Source organism: Solanum verrucosum, unplaced genomic scaffold (assembly GCF_900185275.1).
Source record: "Solanum verrucosum unplaced genomic scaffold, falcon-dt-bn FXZP01000163.1, whole genome shotgun sequence".
Lineage (NCBI taxonomy): Eukaryota > Viridiplantae > Streptophyta > Magnoliopsida > Solanales > Solanaceae > Solanum > Solanum verrucosum.
This window is the reverse complement of record NW_026020379.1, coordinates 3,623,180-3,642,263: the sequence shown is the minus strand read 5'-3', so window position 1 is coordinate 3,642,263 and position 19,084 is coordinate 3,623,180. Positions and strand designations below refer to the sequence as shown.

The 19,084-nt window shown below is 36.9% G+C and overlaps 2 protein-coding genes across 2 annotated transcripts; both read left to right on the top strand.

Annotated features, from left to right (window-relative positions):
* The first annotated feature begins 997 nt into the window (after positions 1 to 997).
* LOC125839094 (replication protein A 70 kDa DNA-binding subunit B-like) lies at positions 998 to 3,248 on the top strand. The gene is made up of 7 exons (XM_049518075.1): positions 998 to 1,168; positions 1,252 to 1,516; positions 1,598 to 1,682; positions 1,765 to 1,889; positions 1,980 to 2,005; positions 2,511 to 2,668; positions 3,059 to 3,248. Exons 1-7 carry the CDS (start codon positions 998 to 1,000, stop codon positions 3,246 to 3,248), a joined length of 1,020 nt encoding a protein of 339 aa, XP_049374032.1.
* Positions 3,249 to 15,820: 12,572 nt separating this feature from the next.
* LOC125839092 (uncharacterized) lies at positions 15,821 to 18,702 on the top strand. Its single transcript, XM_049518074.1, has 2 exons — positions 15,821 to 16,475; positions 18,503 to 18,702. The coding sequence occupies exons 1-2, from the start codon at positions 15,821 to 15,823 to the stop codon at positions 18,700 to 18,702; spliced, it is 855 nt and encodes a 284-aa protein (XP_049374031.1).
* Positions 18,703 to 19,084: the final 382 nt, after the last annotated feature.

Here is a 19,084-nt window from a genome sequence, read left to right as displayed (position 1 = left end):
GGTGCCACATCGTTCAAGTTAGATAAACGGGTTGATTGTTTTAATTTTGGGTTACAATTCGGGTTATTATCCTTTTCAATTTTTATAAACAAATCGATCAAACATGCATGTTAGTAATATTTTCTTTTAGATATTCTGTGATTAGAGATGACTAAACAATTCAATTTTTTTTTAGGATTAAAGGCCTTATTCACTTAGACTTTGAGGAAAAAAGAATTTTTTTCACATTAAAATTTGAGCTTGTATAAACCATCTTATAGTGTTAACTGAATATATTCATATTCCATTGACTTTATGTGTTGTTGCAGATATATAGTAGAGAGAATAAAATTGTAGTTTCAACCTAGTCATCTTACTTAGCAAGAATGTCGGTGAAGATCGAAAGAACCTTTAAATTGAAAGAACTCTAGTAATAATATTCATCATTTTTAAAACTTATATTTTTTAAAAACTACTATTTAAATACATTCTTAATAATATATATCAATAATTAGTGAAAGTTAAACAAAAATGAGAATTAAATACGGTGAAAAGGAGTCAATTTGAATTAATAAAGTATCGTAAATAAATAAGAATGAATGGAAAAAAAAAAACTAAAGCCCTTCACACATTAATAAAAAAAAGACAAAAAAGAAAAGAAAAAAAAAGCTTCACTGCGCGCACAAAAAAATAATGCTAGCAACGAGATTTGAACTCACATTGCATGTATGGCATATCATACCCTTCGCCACTTGAACCATTCATCACTTTGTTCAGTGGGTGGCAAAGTTAATATATATTAATTTTTGATACATATATACATATATATACAAAGATTTTTCCGAAATCACTGGGTGCCATGACACCCCCACCCGTACCCTTAGATTCGCCCCTGCCTACAACGCCGATTGTTCGTTCATCTGGTTACATACAATTTCCTGCCAATTATGAAAAAAAAAGAAATAACATTGTTGCACTCATCTCCTCAGGTACCTGCAATCATCGAGATTCAACCCACATGGCGACTGAATCTGAACTAGCAAAACAGAGTGTACCAATAAACAAGATACCAAAGAGCTGTGTTAATTTTGTGATTAGAGTCTTAGTTATTCAAAAGGGTTCAATAACACCTTACAAGAATTCAAGACATGAAGGGTCTTTCAGAACTATCATATTAGTGGATGAAGAGGTAACAACATTGACACTTTTACTTACGTTATCATACTATTGTTCATGTTTGTTGTACTTATGCCACCCCCTGCTTAATAATAGGGGACAAAGATTCAAGCAATGCTATTTAATAAGCATATCGAAACATGGAAGGACTCCTTGAAGCCAAATAAGAGTTACTACATTGCTAACGGACGCTTAGATCGTGTCAACCCCAACTACTCTTCTGTGCATAAAGAAGTTGAATTGGCCTTTACAAACAACACAATCATAAAGGAGACTGACCATGAGGTTTCAACACAGAAATTCTCTGATGGCTTTTCATCATTAGATAATGCTAATAAATTACCTAATGGTGCTATTCTAGGTAACTATCCAAACATCAAAGTTGTTATTTTCATGCTCCATTACGTAAGTGTTATCACTAATTTACATGAGCTATTTCCAGACTTGATTTGCGTCTTAGTTTCGGTGAATCCCCTCATTCAAAATGCGACTTTTAAGAGACGGGAAATAGTTGTTACAAATGAGTTGTAAGTTGCGATGATTCATAATCTATCATCTATATAGAGATATGGTGGTATGCTGACTTTTCACTCCTAACTGATAATCTAGGATGGAGCATACAAGTGTAACTCTTTGGGGAGATTTTACTGAAAATGACGGTGCATTCCTGAAAAATCTTAAAGATGATAAATCTATACTCGGCTTATGTGACGTTAGAGTCTCAATCTATAAAGGTATCCAACAGTCTATATTCTAGGTGTTTATCGAATAGACACTGACTATAGCTCTTGTTTGTTAACATTAACATGCTTTTCTCATTCTAGGCCGATTTGGAATCTCTACTATTCCTGTGAGCAACGTCTTAATTAATCAAATGTTTGAAAAAACAACCGACCTTCGAGACTGGTACATTACATTATTCACAAATTTGTTCAACACTCTTACTTTAACCCAACTTTCAAAACTAATATTCAAACTACACTTTGCCATTGTAGCCAAGTTAAATCGAACATTGCTATAAGACGACATAATTCCTCTATTATCATTGTTATGCAATTACATATCACCATAAATCCAAAAAACCTATGCACTAAACACACCTCACTCTAAATGGCTTACACCGTTAACTAACCTCATTGTAAATACAAACGAGAAATCATAAAGGCCGACAACAAAAATATTACGGTAACACCAAGTAAGGTAATGAGAAGAGATATAGAAGTTCGTTGGTCCATATTCTCGATGGGTTGTTGGCTGATTAACAGGTACATACTAACCGATACTCCACCCCTCTATAAATAAAATTCATTTGTATGTTTAACATTTCACAAATATGGTATATTGGCGCTTTGCAGGATTGTATGTACAAGTTCAAAACAACAATTATAGACATACTCAATAAAGATGAGCCATGGTATTTGTCATGCAAAACGTGCCACAAGAAAGTGAAAGTTATAGAAGAGGTTGCAGCTTGTACCAATTGCAACGTTGATAATGTAGAATATGAAATGAGGTTCGACTCGGTTAAAACTCCATTAAACATTTACTCCTTACAAAACACATAAACTTGACATATTGAATTCTTACCTCTATTTTGAAGATACTGCTTACGACTTGAAGTGTGTGGTGGAAAACAACGTGCTCGAGTCATACTTTTTGAAGCGGCTAAATATTTACTAGGCTTCAATGTGCAAGAGTACATACAATCAACCTTAGTAAAGGTATCAACTTTATTTATAGAGTTGACTAAATGCCACGCCATATTTACATAGTCTCATGTGTACCTTACTGGCAACCTTCCAACGAACATATTCAATTGTTTACATCATATCAAGAAGGAAGAATGTCACAACTACCGCAAATTGGTGTTGAGTAAAGACAAGCAATTCAACTTCCTTGTCAGAATTGATTTGACTGATTCAAACCCCCGAAGGAGCTTAATTTCTGAACAAATACATCAAGTGGAAGATGAAGCACCAATTATTGTGGAAAAAGAAGTAAAATCAGTGAGGAAGTACATAAGGAGGGCTAAGAAAACCACAAATGTAGCCGCCCAAATCAACCTAAAGAAACCCAAAGCCGATAAAAATTAGACATCTTTCTGAATTATGTAACTAAACAATGTGTGGCTTCTACTGTATAACCAATGAGTGTATCTTATTACCTATTTATGTGTGAATTCATATTTGTTAGATGTCTATATTTCCTCTGTTGGATATTACTTTTACAAGTACACCAACTTTACCCAGGGGTACAATTTTACGGGGTAACGACAAATTAGAAACAAACTTATTATTGCTTGGCCGCACTTAAATAGAACTATTACTTGACGAGTCAATAACCAATGCTCTATATCAAGAAAATCACTAAACTTACATCTTTAGGACAATAAAATCAACAAATTATTATTACAAATCACATAATTACTTTGTATATCATGATATAATAATAAAGAAATAGGTCAAAATCAGTATCCCATTATGATATCATTTTCAATACACAAAGTAAGATGAATTAATGATTTTCAATTGATCAATGACTACTACTTCATTAATGTTACGGTTTGCTAAATTTTTATTTAAAATATAATCTTATAATGCAATTGATCTTTACAGTTAGTTGTTCATTTGTTAAATCGTGACTATGCTATTTAAAATAAAGTAATTTCTTGATAAATTAAATAGACTGATTTTATGGATATAAAAGCTTACGTTGACTGATTTTATTAATAAAAAACTAAGTTTAATAATTTTGCTAGATAAATTACTAAAGTTGCGTGACCTTAATAGCTATTAGCTCCCACTTTAATTGCTAAGAAGCAATTAGAATTACGTAATAGTAAAAATAGTATCTTATATCACATTCCAGATTTCCACGAAAGGCCCATATACTGAAAGTCTTGAATCCTGCTTAACCAGAACATTACCGTTACTAAACCAGCCGACAGGGGCAAGCAACACATCAACCAACAAATGCGCCTTCTCTAAACCTTCACAACTTTCTGGTTGCTTTGTGCTGCACACCAAAAGTCATCAACCAACAGACGCGCCTTCTCTAAACCATCGCAACCTTCAAATTCCTTTGCGTTGCACACCAAAAGTTGCCTCCTCAATCGTTGCAACCACTTCGTCAAACCCCTGATAAAAACACTACGTCACTGCACCACCTGACAAAAAGAACTCACGAAATTTTATGCCTTCATCTAGATCTTCACGATCCTCCAGTATATTGTAGTCGTCACATTCCATACTTCCATCAGTTCAAAATAACAAAAGATTGAAAAACAGTGACACATTCATTTACCAAACCGTCCGCAGGATCAATTTGTGCACTCCTCTGTTATGCTTTCATATTAAATAACACCCGCTAGACTAAAAACTTTACACAACAACATCATGCACTGCGAATTACAAATTGTAAGTTTCCCTTAATTCTCCTAAAACATTCATAAACAGGTAGATTATCCTACCCCTTGCACTCCTCCGTTATGGTTTCATATTAGATAACAACCGCTAGACTAAAAACTTTACACAATGACATCACGCACTGCGAGTTACAAATTGTAGGTTTCCCTTAATTCTCTTAACATATTCATAAACAGATCGATTATCCTACCCTTTGAACTACATCCAGTAATGGCATATGCATATGCCTCTCATAATAATACAAAATATAAAAACACATGGTGACAGTAAAACAATGGCTTCGTCTTCCATTTGTACCTCTATCATATAATGGGGTAAAACATACATTTCCATCCCTAAGTTCACGGCTTCAAAAGTAATATGGCAGAGTCCATACTGATCCCAATTATACATATGATAGACATCGCTTGATTAGCGCAAATCTGGCATACAGTTGTCTCATTAGTCCCTTGGCCACCCCACAAACCATCCTAAATGATAAGACATAAACATAGAACATTCCAACAAAAAAATGCCGCAAGGAGATGTAATACAAGATTAAAAGCCATTCAGGTTGTAGGGAATAGAGAATGCAATTATTAGTTTCACCGGATAATTATATACGCAGATATTTCGAACATATGACCTGAACCTAAGTAATCTATAGGAGGCCAGACAACACATTGTGCAAATATTGTTTCTATTGTTTCATATAGGATTTAGTTGCTTCGCTATTCGAATTATATTACCCCTATCATCTTACATAAACAATTTACTGTATCATATATAAAATATGACAACTACACAACTTATACGCCCTCCACCAATTCTGCTCTGGTAGGTAATATTGGCTTAACACATAACATAATTAACTTGGTGCTACATAATCACACACTATCAAAATTTCAACTAATGAATTTTTACATTCACAAAATGTCATACAGGAGACCATTATCTCGAAGGCAATTCAATTAAAAATGGAAGTGCAACAGAATCAGCATCCCAAAACAAGAGGTATGCTTACCAAAATGTTTGTTTAACGTCAAAATCAAACTTACAAATCAACTAAAGATACTACAATTTTAACATCATCATGTCACATTGGCACCAGGGGTCAAGCGCAAAATACTATCGGATGTAGATAGGACCTTGCGAAGGGTTGAAAAGTTTATGGCATCAACAAATCAAATAGAAGATGGGCACGCTTATGAGCCGCACGTGAAGAAGCGGAAAAAAATCTATTAAACATATAGCTATATCAGAGGTGAATGCTGACGGAGGTATATTTACTCAAATAGTCTACACTAACAACTTGATATAATTTAGTGGTGTCACCATACATAACATTCGCTCCTAAATATTATTTGGCTCTCTGTTATAGGGGTAACTAATGGGAAGTTCACAACAACATGAACTCATAATCTGGAAAAAAAATACAAGAATGCACCTACTATCATGCTCTGAGGTTTGAATATAGGCCCCTTGATAGAAGAAAAAGAACATAAAATAGATGGAGTAGAGCAGAGGCAGTATGTGAAAAAGAAATTTTTTGACTACTTTATTACGCTGCCTGCAATAGTCCTTTTATAAAACAGATACATTGCAGAAAAACTGAAGCTAAAAATTAGGAACCACTACTCCAAGATTTTCTCCTAAAAACTTGACAACAACCCACATTTAAACTTCTTCCTAAAGACTAGGAAAAACATAACGATAGATATTTTATTCCTAACATAACTTATTAAAACTAACACCCTCCCTTAAACTGAAAGCTTTCAAGCTTCAGTTTAACTTCAGCTTCTTGAGCTCTTCCATAGTGCCGATACCCATCAACCTCCTCAGATTCTGGAAAGTGAGAAACCTGAGAGGTTTAGTAAAAATGTCCGCCAACTGATCTTCACTTCGGCAGTACTGCAACTCTATTGTTCCTTCACTATTGAGATTTCGCAAGAAATAATACTTCACATCAATGTGCTTGCTTCTTCTATGTAAAACAAGATTTTTTGATAGCTTAATGGAAGAGTTATTGTCACAGAAAATTGTAGTTGCTTTTTCTTGTTTGAATTGTAGTTCTTCAAGAATCCTCCTCAACCAAACAGCTTGACAAGCACAAGCTGTAGCAACAACAAATTCTGCTTTAGTACTAGATAAAGTGACAATTTTTTGCTTCCTGGAAGACCATGCAACAACCGTTGTGCCTAGTAAATAAACATAGCCTGAAGTACTCTTTCTGCGTCTTGATCTCCTGCATAGTCGCTGTCAGCAAAATCAATCAAATCAGATTTTTCACCCTTCTTGTAGAACAAACCAAAATCCTTAGTTCCTTGTAAGTAGCGAAGGATCCTCTTGGCAGCTAGCAAGTGAATTTCTGTCGGACTCTCCATATACCTGCTTATAAGACTTACAACATACATGATGTCAGGTCTTGTAGCAGTAAGATACATCAAACTACCTAAAATTTGCCTGTAGAGCGTTGTCTACCATATCTCCTCTTCCAACTTAGTTTAGCTTCAAACCAAACTCAACTGGATTATCGACGGGATTGCGATTCTTCATCTTGAATCGATCTAAAATTTCCCACATGTATTTCTTTTGGGAAACAAATATCCCATCAACAGATTGCACTACTTCTAAACCAAGAAAATAACGCATCTTACCAAGATCAAACATCTCGAGTTCATCCATCATAGATCTCTTCAAATCAGATAACATGATATTATCATTCCCAGTAAATATAAGATCATCAACATATAAACACACTATGAGCATTTTTTCAGATTCTCCAATTTTAACAAAGAGAGACTGTTCATATGGACATTTCTGGACACCAAATTTTAGAAAGTAAGCCTCAATGCGATGATACCAAGCTCGTGGAGCTTGTTTTAGTCCGTAAAGATCCTTTTTCAACTTGTATACCTTATGCTCATCTCCAATTTTTATGTAACCAGAAGGTTGCTCGATAAATACCTCTTCCTCCAAGTATCCTTTTTGGAAAGCTGATTTGACATCCAACTGAAAGATAGGCCACAAATTTTGTGCCACCACAACAATTATCATTCTGATGGTGTCATGCCTTGCAATTGGAACAAAGACTTCTGTGTAGTCTACACCATGTTCCTGCGTGTATCCCTTAGCCACCAATCACGCCTTATACTTGTCTATTTCACCATTTTCTTTGAGTTTTGTCTTATAGACCCACTTGACACCTATGGTTTTGTGCCCGTTTGGAAGATCTGATAACTCCCAGGTGCTATTTCTTTCAATAGCATCAATCTCATCATCCATAGCTTTCCTCCATTTTCCCTCTTTGACGGCATTCTCAAAGGTTGTAGGATCGCAATCTACAAACAATGCAAAGTTGGAAACATCTTCATTAACATGAATTCCTGTTACCTTATAGTCCATCATCCATGCGGGCCTTCTGCGAGCACGACGAAGAGGCTGATCAGGTGCATCAATTTCTTCCAAAACTGGTGGTGAAATTTCATCAACTGCTTCAGTAGAAATTTCAGTAATATCAGAAATTTTGGGTGTTGCAACTGCTTCTTCGACTTCATTATTAATTAATATAGGAGTAGATTGATGTATATTCCAATCCCAAGTGTTCTCCTCATCAAAAACTACATCTATGCTGGTCACAACCTTCTTTGTGAATGGATTGAATAACTTGTATGCCTTGGATGCCTCGCTAACACCAAGAAAAACACATTTCTCACCTCTATCATCAAGCTTCTTTCTTTTTTCTTCTGGAACATGTGCATAAGTAATGGACCCAAAATTTTTGAAGTGGTCTACTGCCGGTTTCCTTCCGCTCCAAGCTTCCTCGGGTGTTACATCTCGAAGAGCAAAAGTGGGACTTCTGTTCAAGATGTGAATGCTCCAATTCACTGCTTCTGGCCAAAATTCCTTTGGAACTCTTCCCAGAGCCAGTAAACTACGAACCATGTTGAGAATGGTTCTATTCTTCCTCTTTGCCACACCGTTTTGCTACGGTGTATATGTTGTTGTGAGTTGTTTTTGAATGCCACGAGTCTCACAAAATACATCAAATACCTTAGAGCATTATTCTCCTCCGCGATCTATCCGAAGGTTCTTAATGGTCCTGCCCTTCTCATTCTCCACACGTGCTTTGAAGCTTTTAAATACATTAAAGGCCTCCAATTTTTCTTGCAGAATGTACACCCAAGTCTTCCTGGAATAATCGTCAATAAATGTAATAAAATACCATTTGCCCCCATTAGAGATTAGCTTTAATGGTCCACAAATATCCGAGTGTACTATCCCTAATACCTCATTGGCTCTCCATGACTTATTTTTGGGAAATTGAGAACGATGTTGTTTTCCAACAACACATTCTTCACAAACATGAGATGGAACAACAATTTCAGGAAGCCCCGTCTCTATACTCTTCCTTTGAAGGATCTTCAAGCCACCATAGTTCAAGTGACCATATTGAAAATGCCACAACCATGAAGGATTGTTCATTTCCGCCGTATAGCAAGATTGGACATTTTCCATCTTCAAAGGAAACAACTAGTTCTGACTCATTTTCACAAAAGTAATTACTGCTACGGAGAGATCGGAAATTTCACATGTATCATTCCTTAATGTGATGATGTACCCTTTTTCTAACAGCTGACCAGCACTCAATAAATTGTTTTTCAATGCAGGAACATAAAACACATTAGATATGATTTTAACAAACCCATTTTTTGTTCTAAAATTGATATAACCCTTTCCCATCACATTCACTGTTGAGAGATCACCAAAACTAACTGTTGACCGAAAGTTTTCATTTATATTAGTAAAAGAAGACTTACTTCCATTCATATGGTTACTACAACCGGTATCCACATACCAAATAACTTGCTCCTCAGGCTCGTTTTCAACATAAATTGCCATTAACAAAGTTTCTCCTTCCTTATTCTCAGCAAAATTTGACTTTTCTTCCTTCTCATTAGGCAGCCTTGTATGACATTCAGAACGATAATGACCAAATTTATGGCAACGATAACATTCTATCTTAACTTTGTCAAAAGCTCTACCTCTACTTTTGTCGTAGTCATCATTGGCTCTAAAATTTCCGTTGCCGTACTTGCTACCTCCATCTCTATTTCCTCGATCTCCTCTCCCTCTCCCTCTACCCCTTCCTCTATAATTGGAAGAAATAAAAGTAGATGCCTTCAAGACTTTCTCATCAGAAGTTGAATGTCGATTCATCTTCTGCTCGTGCACCAATAAGGAGCTTTGCAATTCGTCAAGCGATAACTCATCTATATCTTTTGACTCCTCAATGGAGAAAACAACATAATCATACTTTGGCATCAAAGAGCGTAATATCTTCTCAACAATTGTTAAATCGTTCATTTTCTCACCATGGAATCGCATTTTGTTGCTAATCTCCATTGTTCTAGTGCAGAAACTCATTACAGACTCTCCTTCCTTCATTTGCAAGGTCTCGAAATCCCTTCTTAAGGCTTGAAGTTGTGCGCGCTTCACTCTAGCAGTGCCTTGATATTTCTTTTTCATGGAGTCCCATATATCTTTAGAAGTTTCTTTGCAAAGAATAGTTTCTAAGATAGAACGTTGAATAGACTGAAAAAGGTAATTTTTTGCCTTCAAATCTTTCAGCTTTGTTGCTTCAAACTCTGTCGTTTAAGCATTCGTCAAGGTTTCGCCTTCCACCAGAGCGCTGATACCAGCCTCCACAATTGGCCAATATTCCTTTGACCTTAAAAAAATTTCCATCAGCATGCTCCAATGGTCATAGTGACCATCAAAATGCAGAATAACTGCTTGCATGTAATTGCTCTCTGAAGCCATAACTTACTGTTTATTTCTCTATTTTTATTTTTTTTCTTTTATATAAGCTAAAAATTAGGAACCACTACTCCAAGATTTTCTCCTAAAAACTTGACAACAACCCACATTTAAACTTCTTCCTAAAGACTAGGACAAACATAACAATAGATATTTTATTCCTAACATTACTTATTAAAACTAACACCCCCAACCTTCTGTTGTAGGGGTGGCTATATCAGTTTAGCACCCAATGAAGTAGGCAATGACTTTTATGAATTATTTGTGGCAGACTCAGAAGAGGCCAAGTTATTCAGGAAAAATATACGTGCATATAATAACATCTTTGCCTTTACATCATTTGGAGTTAAGCTCGATAAGGACTTGGCATCTTCCAGGAAAGGAGTATACAGTTTCAAGGCACAAGGACAAATATATCATGATCTACCATCATTAATCCCAAACAATGATAGACCATGGTACTTTCAACTATACTTCTATGATACAGACCATGAATTAGCCAATAAGATGTCGGTACTAGAAGATGCCAATTTATTAGAGGAAGTCATGACCAAAATAAGATACATAATGGAGCGGAATCCATATGCAGAATTCTTCTCTCAGCTTAAAGAATATACAAGCTTTCAAAATCTAGAAATACGCATAGCTGCAAGTGCTTTAGTAGACCAATGGGTGTATAACAAACCCTCGGTGGATCAGGTGGCAGCTATTTGGGTAGACGATAACAATCCAAATACACCGTTTGAAAGAGATATTGCAGTACACGAACACTCAGGTTATAAACATCGAGTCAAACATTATTATGGTTGTTATGATCCACTTCGATATCCTCTAATACTTCCTAAAGGAGAAGGAGGTTGGCATTAAGGAATACAAAAGTGTTGCAATCCAATCAACAACACTCAAACATCTACAATAACAAGTCCCAGATAGGTAGATCGTCATTCACAAATGCCGCAGAGATGTCTGCCAATAAAGAGCAAGGTAACCACTTTTAAATATAGCCAAGAAAAATATCTTTTCGTTCACCTAGCATATTGCAACTTGTAACTTAAAATTTACAGCTACTACAAACATAATATGGATAAGTTATCTAGGGAGAAAAATCACAAACAACTAGCGATCATGTAGTTTTCCCATACACTAATTTTATTCCTAAAGGGACGACGCAAGGAATTAAATTTGTGTAACATGACTATCATTATTAGTATTAACAAAAGCCTAAACTATTTTACTCAAAATATCAGTCGACTAATAAATACATTTGACTTATCAAAATTATAATATATTAACGCATTCCTATCTTATCATACCTATTATTCAGTTGCAAGAAGAACAATTATATATATCCATGCACCACTTTAGGTACAATTGTAGACACTGATTGACCATAAAAATTGGTCAACAAAATAGACCATATGATTTAATTTGCATGACAAAACCTCTTTCCACATATTCTACATGACCAGAAAAAAAAGCAATGTATGATAGTTTACTTTACAGATTAAAAAAATAACTGGATGGTCTCAATGACAGTGTTGCATTATCCAGTTATGTCCATGACTTTCCCACAACCATAATCAATAAGCCATAACAAGTACTTTTAAATTCATGTAGGTGTATGACGTGAAACAAAAGGTTGTGTTTCCTGCAGGGAGTACTACTATTTTGAACTACAAGTCCGAATGGGTGACGAGTCCATATTATTACTGTGTGGGAGATTGTTGTAGCAGTTTGTTGTGGACATATACATCAAAATAGAAACAACAAGACTTGAATATTATAGATTAGAACAATCAAATTATCGAAGAGAGATACTACAAGGTATTGTTGATAGTGTCATCCCGGTGAGAGTAGAGGAGACAAGGTAGGACATAGGGTATTACTACCAGGATCATTCATTGGAGACCCTAGGGATATGCGACGACGGTATATGGATGCTATGGAGTTGGTTCAAAAATTTGGAACACCAGATCTATTCACGATGACATGTAACCCAGATTGGGTTGAGATTCAAGAAGCATTGTGTCCAGGTCAACTACCTCAAGACAGGCCTGATTTGCTTACCAAAGTGTTCCGAGAGAAATTGCAAGACTTGAGAGACCAAATTTTCAAAAAAGAAAAATTTGGACCGATTGCAACACATGTTTTTGTGGTAGAATTCCAGAAGAGAGGCTTACGACATATACACCTGCTTCTAATATTTAAAGAAGGTAATAAGATACGATCAGCAGATGAGTATGATAGATACATTACTTCAGAAATCCCGGATAGTGCCATACATCCAGAATTAAGTGCATTAGTTATCAGACATATGATACATGGACCTTGTGGGGAAAAATGTAAGACAAGCCCATGTATGAAGGATGGACAATGTAAATTTCACTACCCTCGAACATTCAACAACAAAACAATAAAAGGAAGTGATGGATATCCGATTTATAGAAGAATAAATGATGGTAGAACAAGTGAGGTCAGAGGAATGAAGATGAATAACCCATGGGTTGTACCTTATAATCCATATTTGTTGATGAGATATAATTTTCATAGTAATGTTGAGGTCTGCTCAGGAGTTAAAGAAATAAAGTATCTTTACAAATATATATAAAGGCCACGACAAATGTGCCGTACACATAGAATCAAACGATGGGGAAAAAGTCATTTATGAAATCAAAAGCATCCAAGATGCACGCTGGGTGTCTCCACTAGAAGCAATGTGGTGAATTTATGAGTTCAACCTAACTGAAATGCAACCAACAGTTATAAACCTGCAATTACATCTACCAGGAAAACAAACAGGTACTTTACAAATTTTAGTCAGATATTAGAGATACTAACAATTTCTAGCCGAAAAAACTATATTTATTTATAATATACTTACAAAACAATATGTAATGTGCTACTACAAGAAGCAAAATCTACAAAATATTGTGGGATCAGATTTTGTAAACCAAACTATGCTTATCGAGTATTTTAGGATGTGCTCTATAGACGTTGAGGCTCACAAATATCTTTACAGAGAATTTCCCGAGCATTATGTTTGGAATCCCAATCAAATATTTGGACGAAAAGAAAATCACACACCGTTATTGGTTGCATAAATATTGGTAAGACAATTACACTTACTGTCTATGTTAATTTAACACACAAAATTAACATAATAAACATATCGACTCAATATCGCAGTGAATCCTAGAGAAGGAGAAAGGTATTACGAAAGGCTATTATTGAATCATGTTCGAGGGCCAAATTTATTTGAAAACTTACTTACGGTTAATGGAAAGTTGTAACGACCCGAACCGTCGTTATTTAGGAAAAGCAAAAGATGGGAAAATACCAGGGCACTGTCCCGCCAGGGCGGGCTAGATGCCACTAGGGCCGCAGCGCCACAACGGGATAAGTAGCCACCGGAGAGGGATAGGCAAGACAAAATGTAAATAACGCAAAGTTTTATTTTCTCCTACTTCCAAAAACACCTAAATTAGACGTAAATCACCCCAGAAACCCTTCAAAAGATGCTCTAGGCTTGGGAAAGAAGGAGGAAAAGATTTCTATTATGGGGAGGTCGATAACTTGCAAATATTTGGTCAAATCCACCATCACGAGGTCCGGAAACAAGAACCAAAGCCATAATTCCATGCAGCTGCTTGGCGCCCAGGTAGGGTAGGTTTATTTCATTGAGTAGTTATAAAATCCGTTATTCACTGCGTGGTATATGGAAATTGATGGTAGAATTCACGCATAGGCTTTTGTGCACCGAAATAAGATGTTGTACTTGTACCCTAGGTATTCAATCAAAAGTATACCGTAGGACAAAGCCTTAGTCGATGAACTAGGGGTAGGTGATGGTTGTGATTTCATGTTGGTGTGATGTATGTTAGTAATTACTTCATTATAATGCATGTATGTATGCGAATGTTGAATTATTGATCACATTAATCATAAATGAAGATGATTGAATAATTGTATGTCATGAATCATGATTTGGTTGTATGATTGTGAGAATGTACATTATGATTGTGATTGTGGCTTGTTGAATGGATCTGGTGTTACGTTCCAACACACTAACTTGGATCAGGTTCCACGTTCCATTGCATATATGGGATCGGGTGTCACGTCCAACACACTAACTTGGATCGGATGCCACGTTTCGGCTCATATATGGGATCGGGTGTCACGTTCGGCATACTAACTTGGATCGGGTACCACGTATTGGTACACTAACAGTTTGGGTATGGGTTCCATGAGAGGACCATTGACTTGTCATATTTGCGTAATTGCTTGGGATTGATAATGTGGAATTTAACATATTTCCTGAAATGATTAGTGTATTGTCATTATGTTCTTAGGTATGGGGTTGCAACGTTGTAAGTTATTTGGAGATATATGTTTGTGTAGGAAATTGTGATTGGTAGGGCCCTAGATCGGGCTGTGGCATGGTAATGAGGAACTAAAGGTCTCGGTTCTATCCTAGTTATTCAGAATATGGCCATGGGTATTATTGTTGAGGTTGGGGTAGTAGTAGTATATTCAGAATTTCCTCCAAGAGACAAAATGGTTAGGATGCGATCAAGAATGGAATGAGTAAGGGGTATCTGTATATGGTAAGGATAGGGAACTATAAAGGTGAAGGAATGAAAAGTCTTATTCCATGTTTCGTCAGTTGATTTTTTATATTATGCGGTGGGTATTTGGGTTGACCGATGATGCCTACCAGTGCGTGTGGTTGTACTGGTACTACTCTTGCTATGACTTTTTGGCATAGTCTGGTTGCAGGATCAGTGATGTTTCATAGATGAAGGAGAAGGCAATCTCCAGCAGCTTCTATTTTTCCTTCCGCATGGTGGGAGCTGTGTCTTTTCGTTATTTTGTTTCTAATTTGTACTCTTAGTAGCTCTCTTAACTGGAATTGTATTTAAAAACTTTTATTTATAAATTACATGAATTTCTTTTATTTGGTAGTTTTCTTAATTTTCCGCATTTTTGAAACATTGGGATATGAGGGTTCTCCTACTTAGGTGTTAGAGTAGGTGCCCACATGGCCCGGTGGGTTGGGTCGTGACAAAAGTATTGTGAAACTTTTAAGTAGGCAGCCAAAGAAAAGAGGGTTATTAGAATCAGATAACAACATTTCAGAATGTTTACGCGAGGCTGTCACTTTCGAGTTGCCCAGCGCCCTTCGATGTTTGTTTGCTACAATCTTAGTTCATTGCAACCCAACATATGTTAGATGTCTCTGGGACACCTATTACAATGATATGTCCGAACACTTTCATAGGAGCCATTCCAGCACAACTGAGGCACAAATCCAATGTACCTTGAAAAGTATTAACTATTACTTGGAGAGTATGGGACAAAGTGTGGACAAATATGATATCTCTCAAATCAAACAACAAGTACATCAAATTGGCCCACATGAATGTAGTGAAATAATAGAAGAAATGTCTGTGAAGGTGCCAGTTGAAGATATTGAAGCTCAATCAAAGTTGAATCAAGAACAAGCACAAGCTTTCAATATCATTCTCGAAAGGGTCAACTCAGAAACACCGGGGTTATTCTTTGTAGATGGGCCTGAGGGAACTGGGAAAACTTTCCTATATCGGGCATTATTGACAAAGGTGAGACCAAAAGGTATGATAGCATTGGCATCTGCAACCAGTGGTGTAGCGGCAACAATATTGCTTGAAGGTCATACATCACACTCAAGATTTGGCATACCATTACAAGCAAATGAAACAACAATGAAAAATATGTCAAAACAAAGTCGGGGAGCTAAACAAAGACAAGCAAAGTTAATAATATGGGACGAAGCACCCATGGCTAAGCAACAAACAATTGAAATAGTCGACAAAAGCTTTCGCGATATAATGGATAGTGCCATACCTTTTGGAGGTAAAGTCATGGTATTTGGAGGGGACTTTTATCAAGTTTTTCCTGTTGTACCAAAATCTACACGCGCAGATACGATAGATGCAAGTTTGGTTAGGTCGTATTGGTGGTCTTTAATGGAAAAGATTCAACTTTCGACAAATATGCGAGCAAAAGCAGATACAACTTTCAGAGACTTCTTGCTTCGTATTGGAAATGGAGACGAAAGTACAATAAAGGATAATTTTAATAGCACTTCCATAACAAATGACTGTCCAACTAAGTCATGATACTAATCCAGAAGAATAATTGGTCAGGGAAATTGTAACACCTCGAAAACCAGACACAATTTTTTTTTTTGAAGAAAACTACCTGAAACAGTGAACCAAGGCAGGGTTCACGGACCGTGATAGGGTCCACAGTCCGTTGACCTACTCGTGGTCATGACTTGGAAGTCACCAAGCTCAAACATCAGAACACAGGCACCCTCACGGTCTGTGGCCTTGATGACGGGCCGTGGTGGCGTCTGTGATGTCTAGGCAGTAGCCTCCCTAGCCTAGCTCGCTGACACCCCTCGCCCAAGTAAGGACCACGGGGACCTTCACTGTCCGTGGTCCTGAAGACGGGTTATGGGGGTGTCCCTGAAACTTAACCAGTAGCCCCCTAAATCCTGAGCCACCAGACCTTAGCCCAAGTGAGGACCACGAAGACTTTCAAGGTCCGTGGTCTCTCACACGGGCCGTGGTAAGGTTTGAGAGATAGACACTCAGCTTAGTAGTCACCAAGTGAAGACCACGACCCACTTCACGGTTCGTGGTCCCTTTCACGATTCGTGAAGGTGGCCGTGGTCAGCCTCATCAGCAATTTAAGTCAAGGGTCTTTTGGTCTTTTCCTATTTCATTGGACCCCTAAACTACATCATTTTAACCCTAAACTACATCGTTTTGTTTAGTTTTAGCCTAGAAACATAACTAGAACTTACCTACATTAGATCTTTCATCAAACTTAGAAAATTTTGACATTAGAAGAGAAAGAGGAGAAAGAGGTGAGCAACCCTAGTTCAAGAACGCAAAAAGGTTCCATCAGTTCCAACCTCGAAATCGAAAGATATCTCCATGGAATTCGTCACCTGGTATGTGGGATTTCGCTAGTGGGTTCCATTCTCCCATTAGGTTCCTAGAATTCAGTCAGATTCTTGATTCCCTATTATTAACTAAACCTAGGGTGTATCATTTTAGTGATCACGCCAGCATGCCTCTACAACTTTGGCCGAGTGTATTGGGTCCTCTCGATGGGGCGTATACATAGAATTCCACATTTGGCTCATGTGGTTTTATTATCGGTTATTAGTAGCTCCTAGAGTCCAGTAAGACTCCATTGTATTGACCACATTTCAGTATAATCAGTATTCAACATCAACATGTCTAAATTTGGTCAATGCATCCCGTTAGCTCAGTATTTAGTATCTATATCATGTTCAGATTATACTTTTGCTTTATTGCTTGTTCAGTTATATGTTTATTTCAACTGTACTATGTCTTGCATGATCAGTACCTTTCAAGTGCTGACGCATACTCTACGCTACATCTTCTTGTGATGTAGGTTCAGATTCTCAGCATCTAGATCACACTTAGATCGGTTCTCGATCTCCAGTTCATCACCATCAGTGGTAAGTCCTCATTCTTCTAGGACAATAGTCATGTTATCTTTTTCATTATTTCAATCTTTTAGTTTCAGTTTTGCTAGACATAGTTGGGGCATGTCCCAGCATTTCTAGTTAGTTAGAGGCTATTTTTCAGACATAGTCAGATTCAACTTAGTATTTGAGTTTGATGTTTATCTTGTATTAAACTCTCAGATTTAATATTCAGTTTTAGTATATGGGTATTCCCCATCATTCAGATTTATTTATGATTAGCTTCCGCAAAAGTTTTATTTCTTAGTATTATCTTTAGTATGCTCAAGATTTTGCCAGCAGGGTTAGCTTGGGGTCACTTGTGATCCTCGGTCCTGTGTCCGCATCTCGGAGGCTGCTCGGGGTGTGAAAAAGTTGGTATCAGAGCACTACGTTTAAGAGTCCTAGGATGTCTGAAAAACCACTCTAAGTAGAGCCTTTTTCATCGGTGTGAAGTGCACCACATCTAATGAGAGGGAAGACTACAAAGTGTTTAAGGAAAAATCTTTATTTTCTTGTTAGTCTTATCGTGCTTAAGGTATGATCTAATTTCATTCTAACTCGACGTTCTATGTTTCAGTGATCATGCCTCATCGTAGAGATAATGCCAGGAATGCGAAAGCCAGGAACGCAAATGCAGCTCTTCCAGTCCCAGATCAAGAAGTTTTGAATGTAGAATTCCAGAATGCCATTCAGATGTTAGCTCAGAGCATTGCCAACCAGAACAATCAGCGGACTCAATTTCCAGCAAATGCTAATATTGGGTCTGCTGCAGCTTGAGTGCGAGATTTTGTTAGGATGAATCCGTCAGAGTTCTTAGGATCACAGATTGGTGAGGATCCCTAAAATTTTATTGATGAGGTCAAGAAGATCTTTGAAGTGATGCAGGTAACTGGGAATGATCGGGTTGAGCTAGCATTTTACCAACTTAAGGATGTGGCTCATATCTGGTATACTCAGTGGAAAGAGAACATGGGTACAAATGCAGCTCCTATTACTTGGGATTGCTTTAGTGAGACCTTCTTGGATAGGTTTTTCCCAAGAGAGCTAAGGGAGGAGAAAGCACATGAATTTATGGACTTAAGGCAAGGTAGCATGACAGTCCAAGAGTATGGGCTCAAGTTTACCTAACTCTCCAGGTATGCTCCTCACATGGTTGTTG

Excerpts from the sequence above, each read along its gene's own strand:
- LOC125839094 (XM_049518075.1), top strand. The coding sequence starts at position 998 with ATGGCGACTGAATCTGAACTAGCAAAACAGAGTGTACCAATAAACAAG. Across the intron at positions 1,169-1,251 it reads TCATATTAGTGGATGAAGAG|GGGACAAAGATTCAAGCAAT; the intron begins GTAACAACATTG and ends GCTTAATAATAG. Across the intron at positions 1,890-1,979 it reads TAGAGTCTCAATCTATAAAG|GCCGATTTGGAATCTCTACT; the intron begins GTATCCAACAGT and ends TTCTCATTCTAG.
- LOC125839092 (XM_049518074.1), top strand. The coding sequence starts at position 15,821 with ATGTCTGTGAAGGTGCCAGTTGAAGATATTGAAGCTCAATCAAAGTTG. Across the intron at positions 16,476-18,502 it reads TATTGGAAATGGAGACGAAA|TGATCATGCCTCATCGTAGA; the intron begins GTACAATAAAGG and ends TCTATGTTTCAG.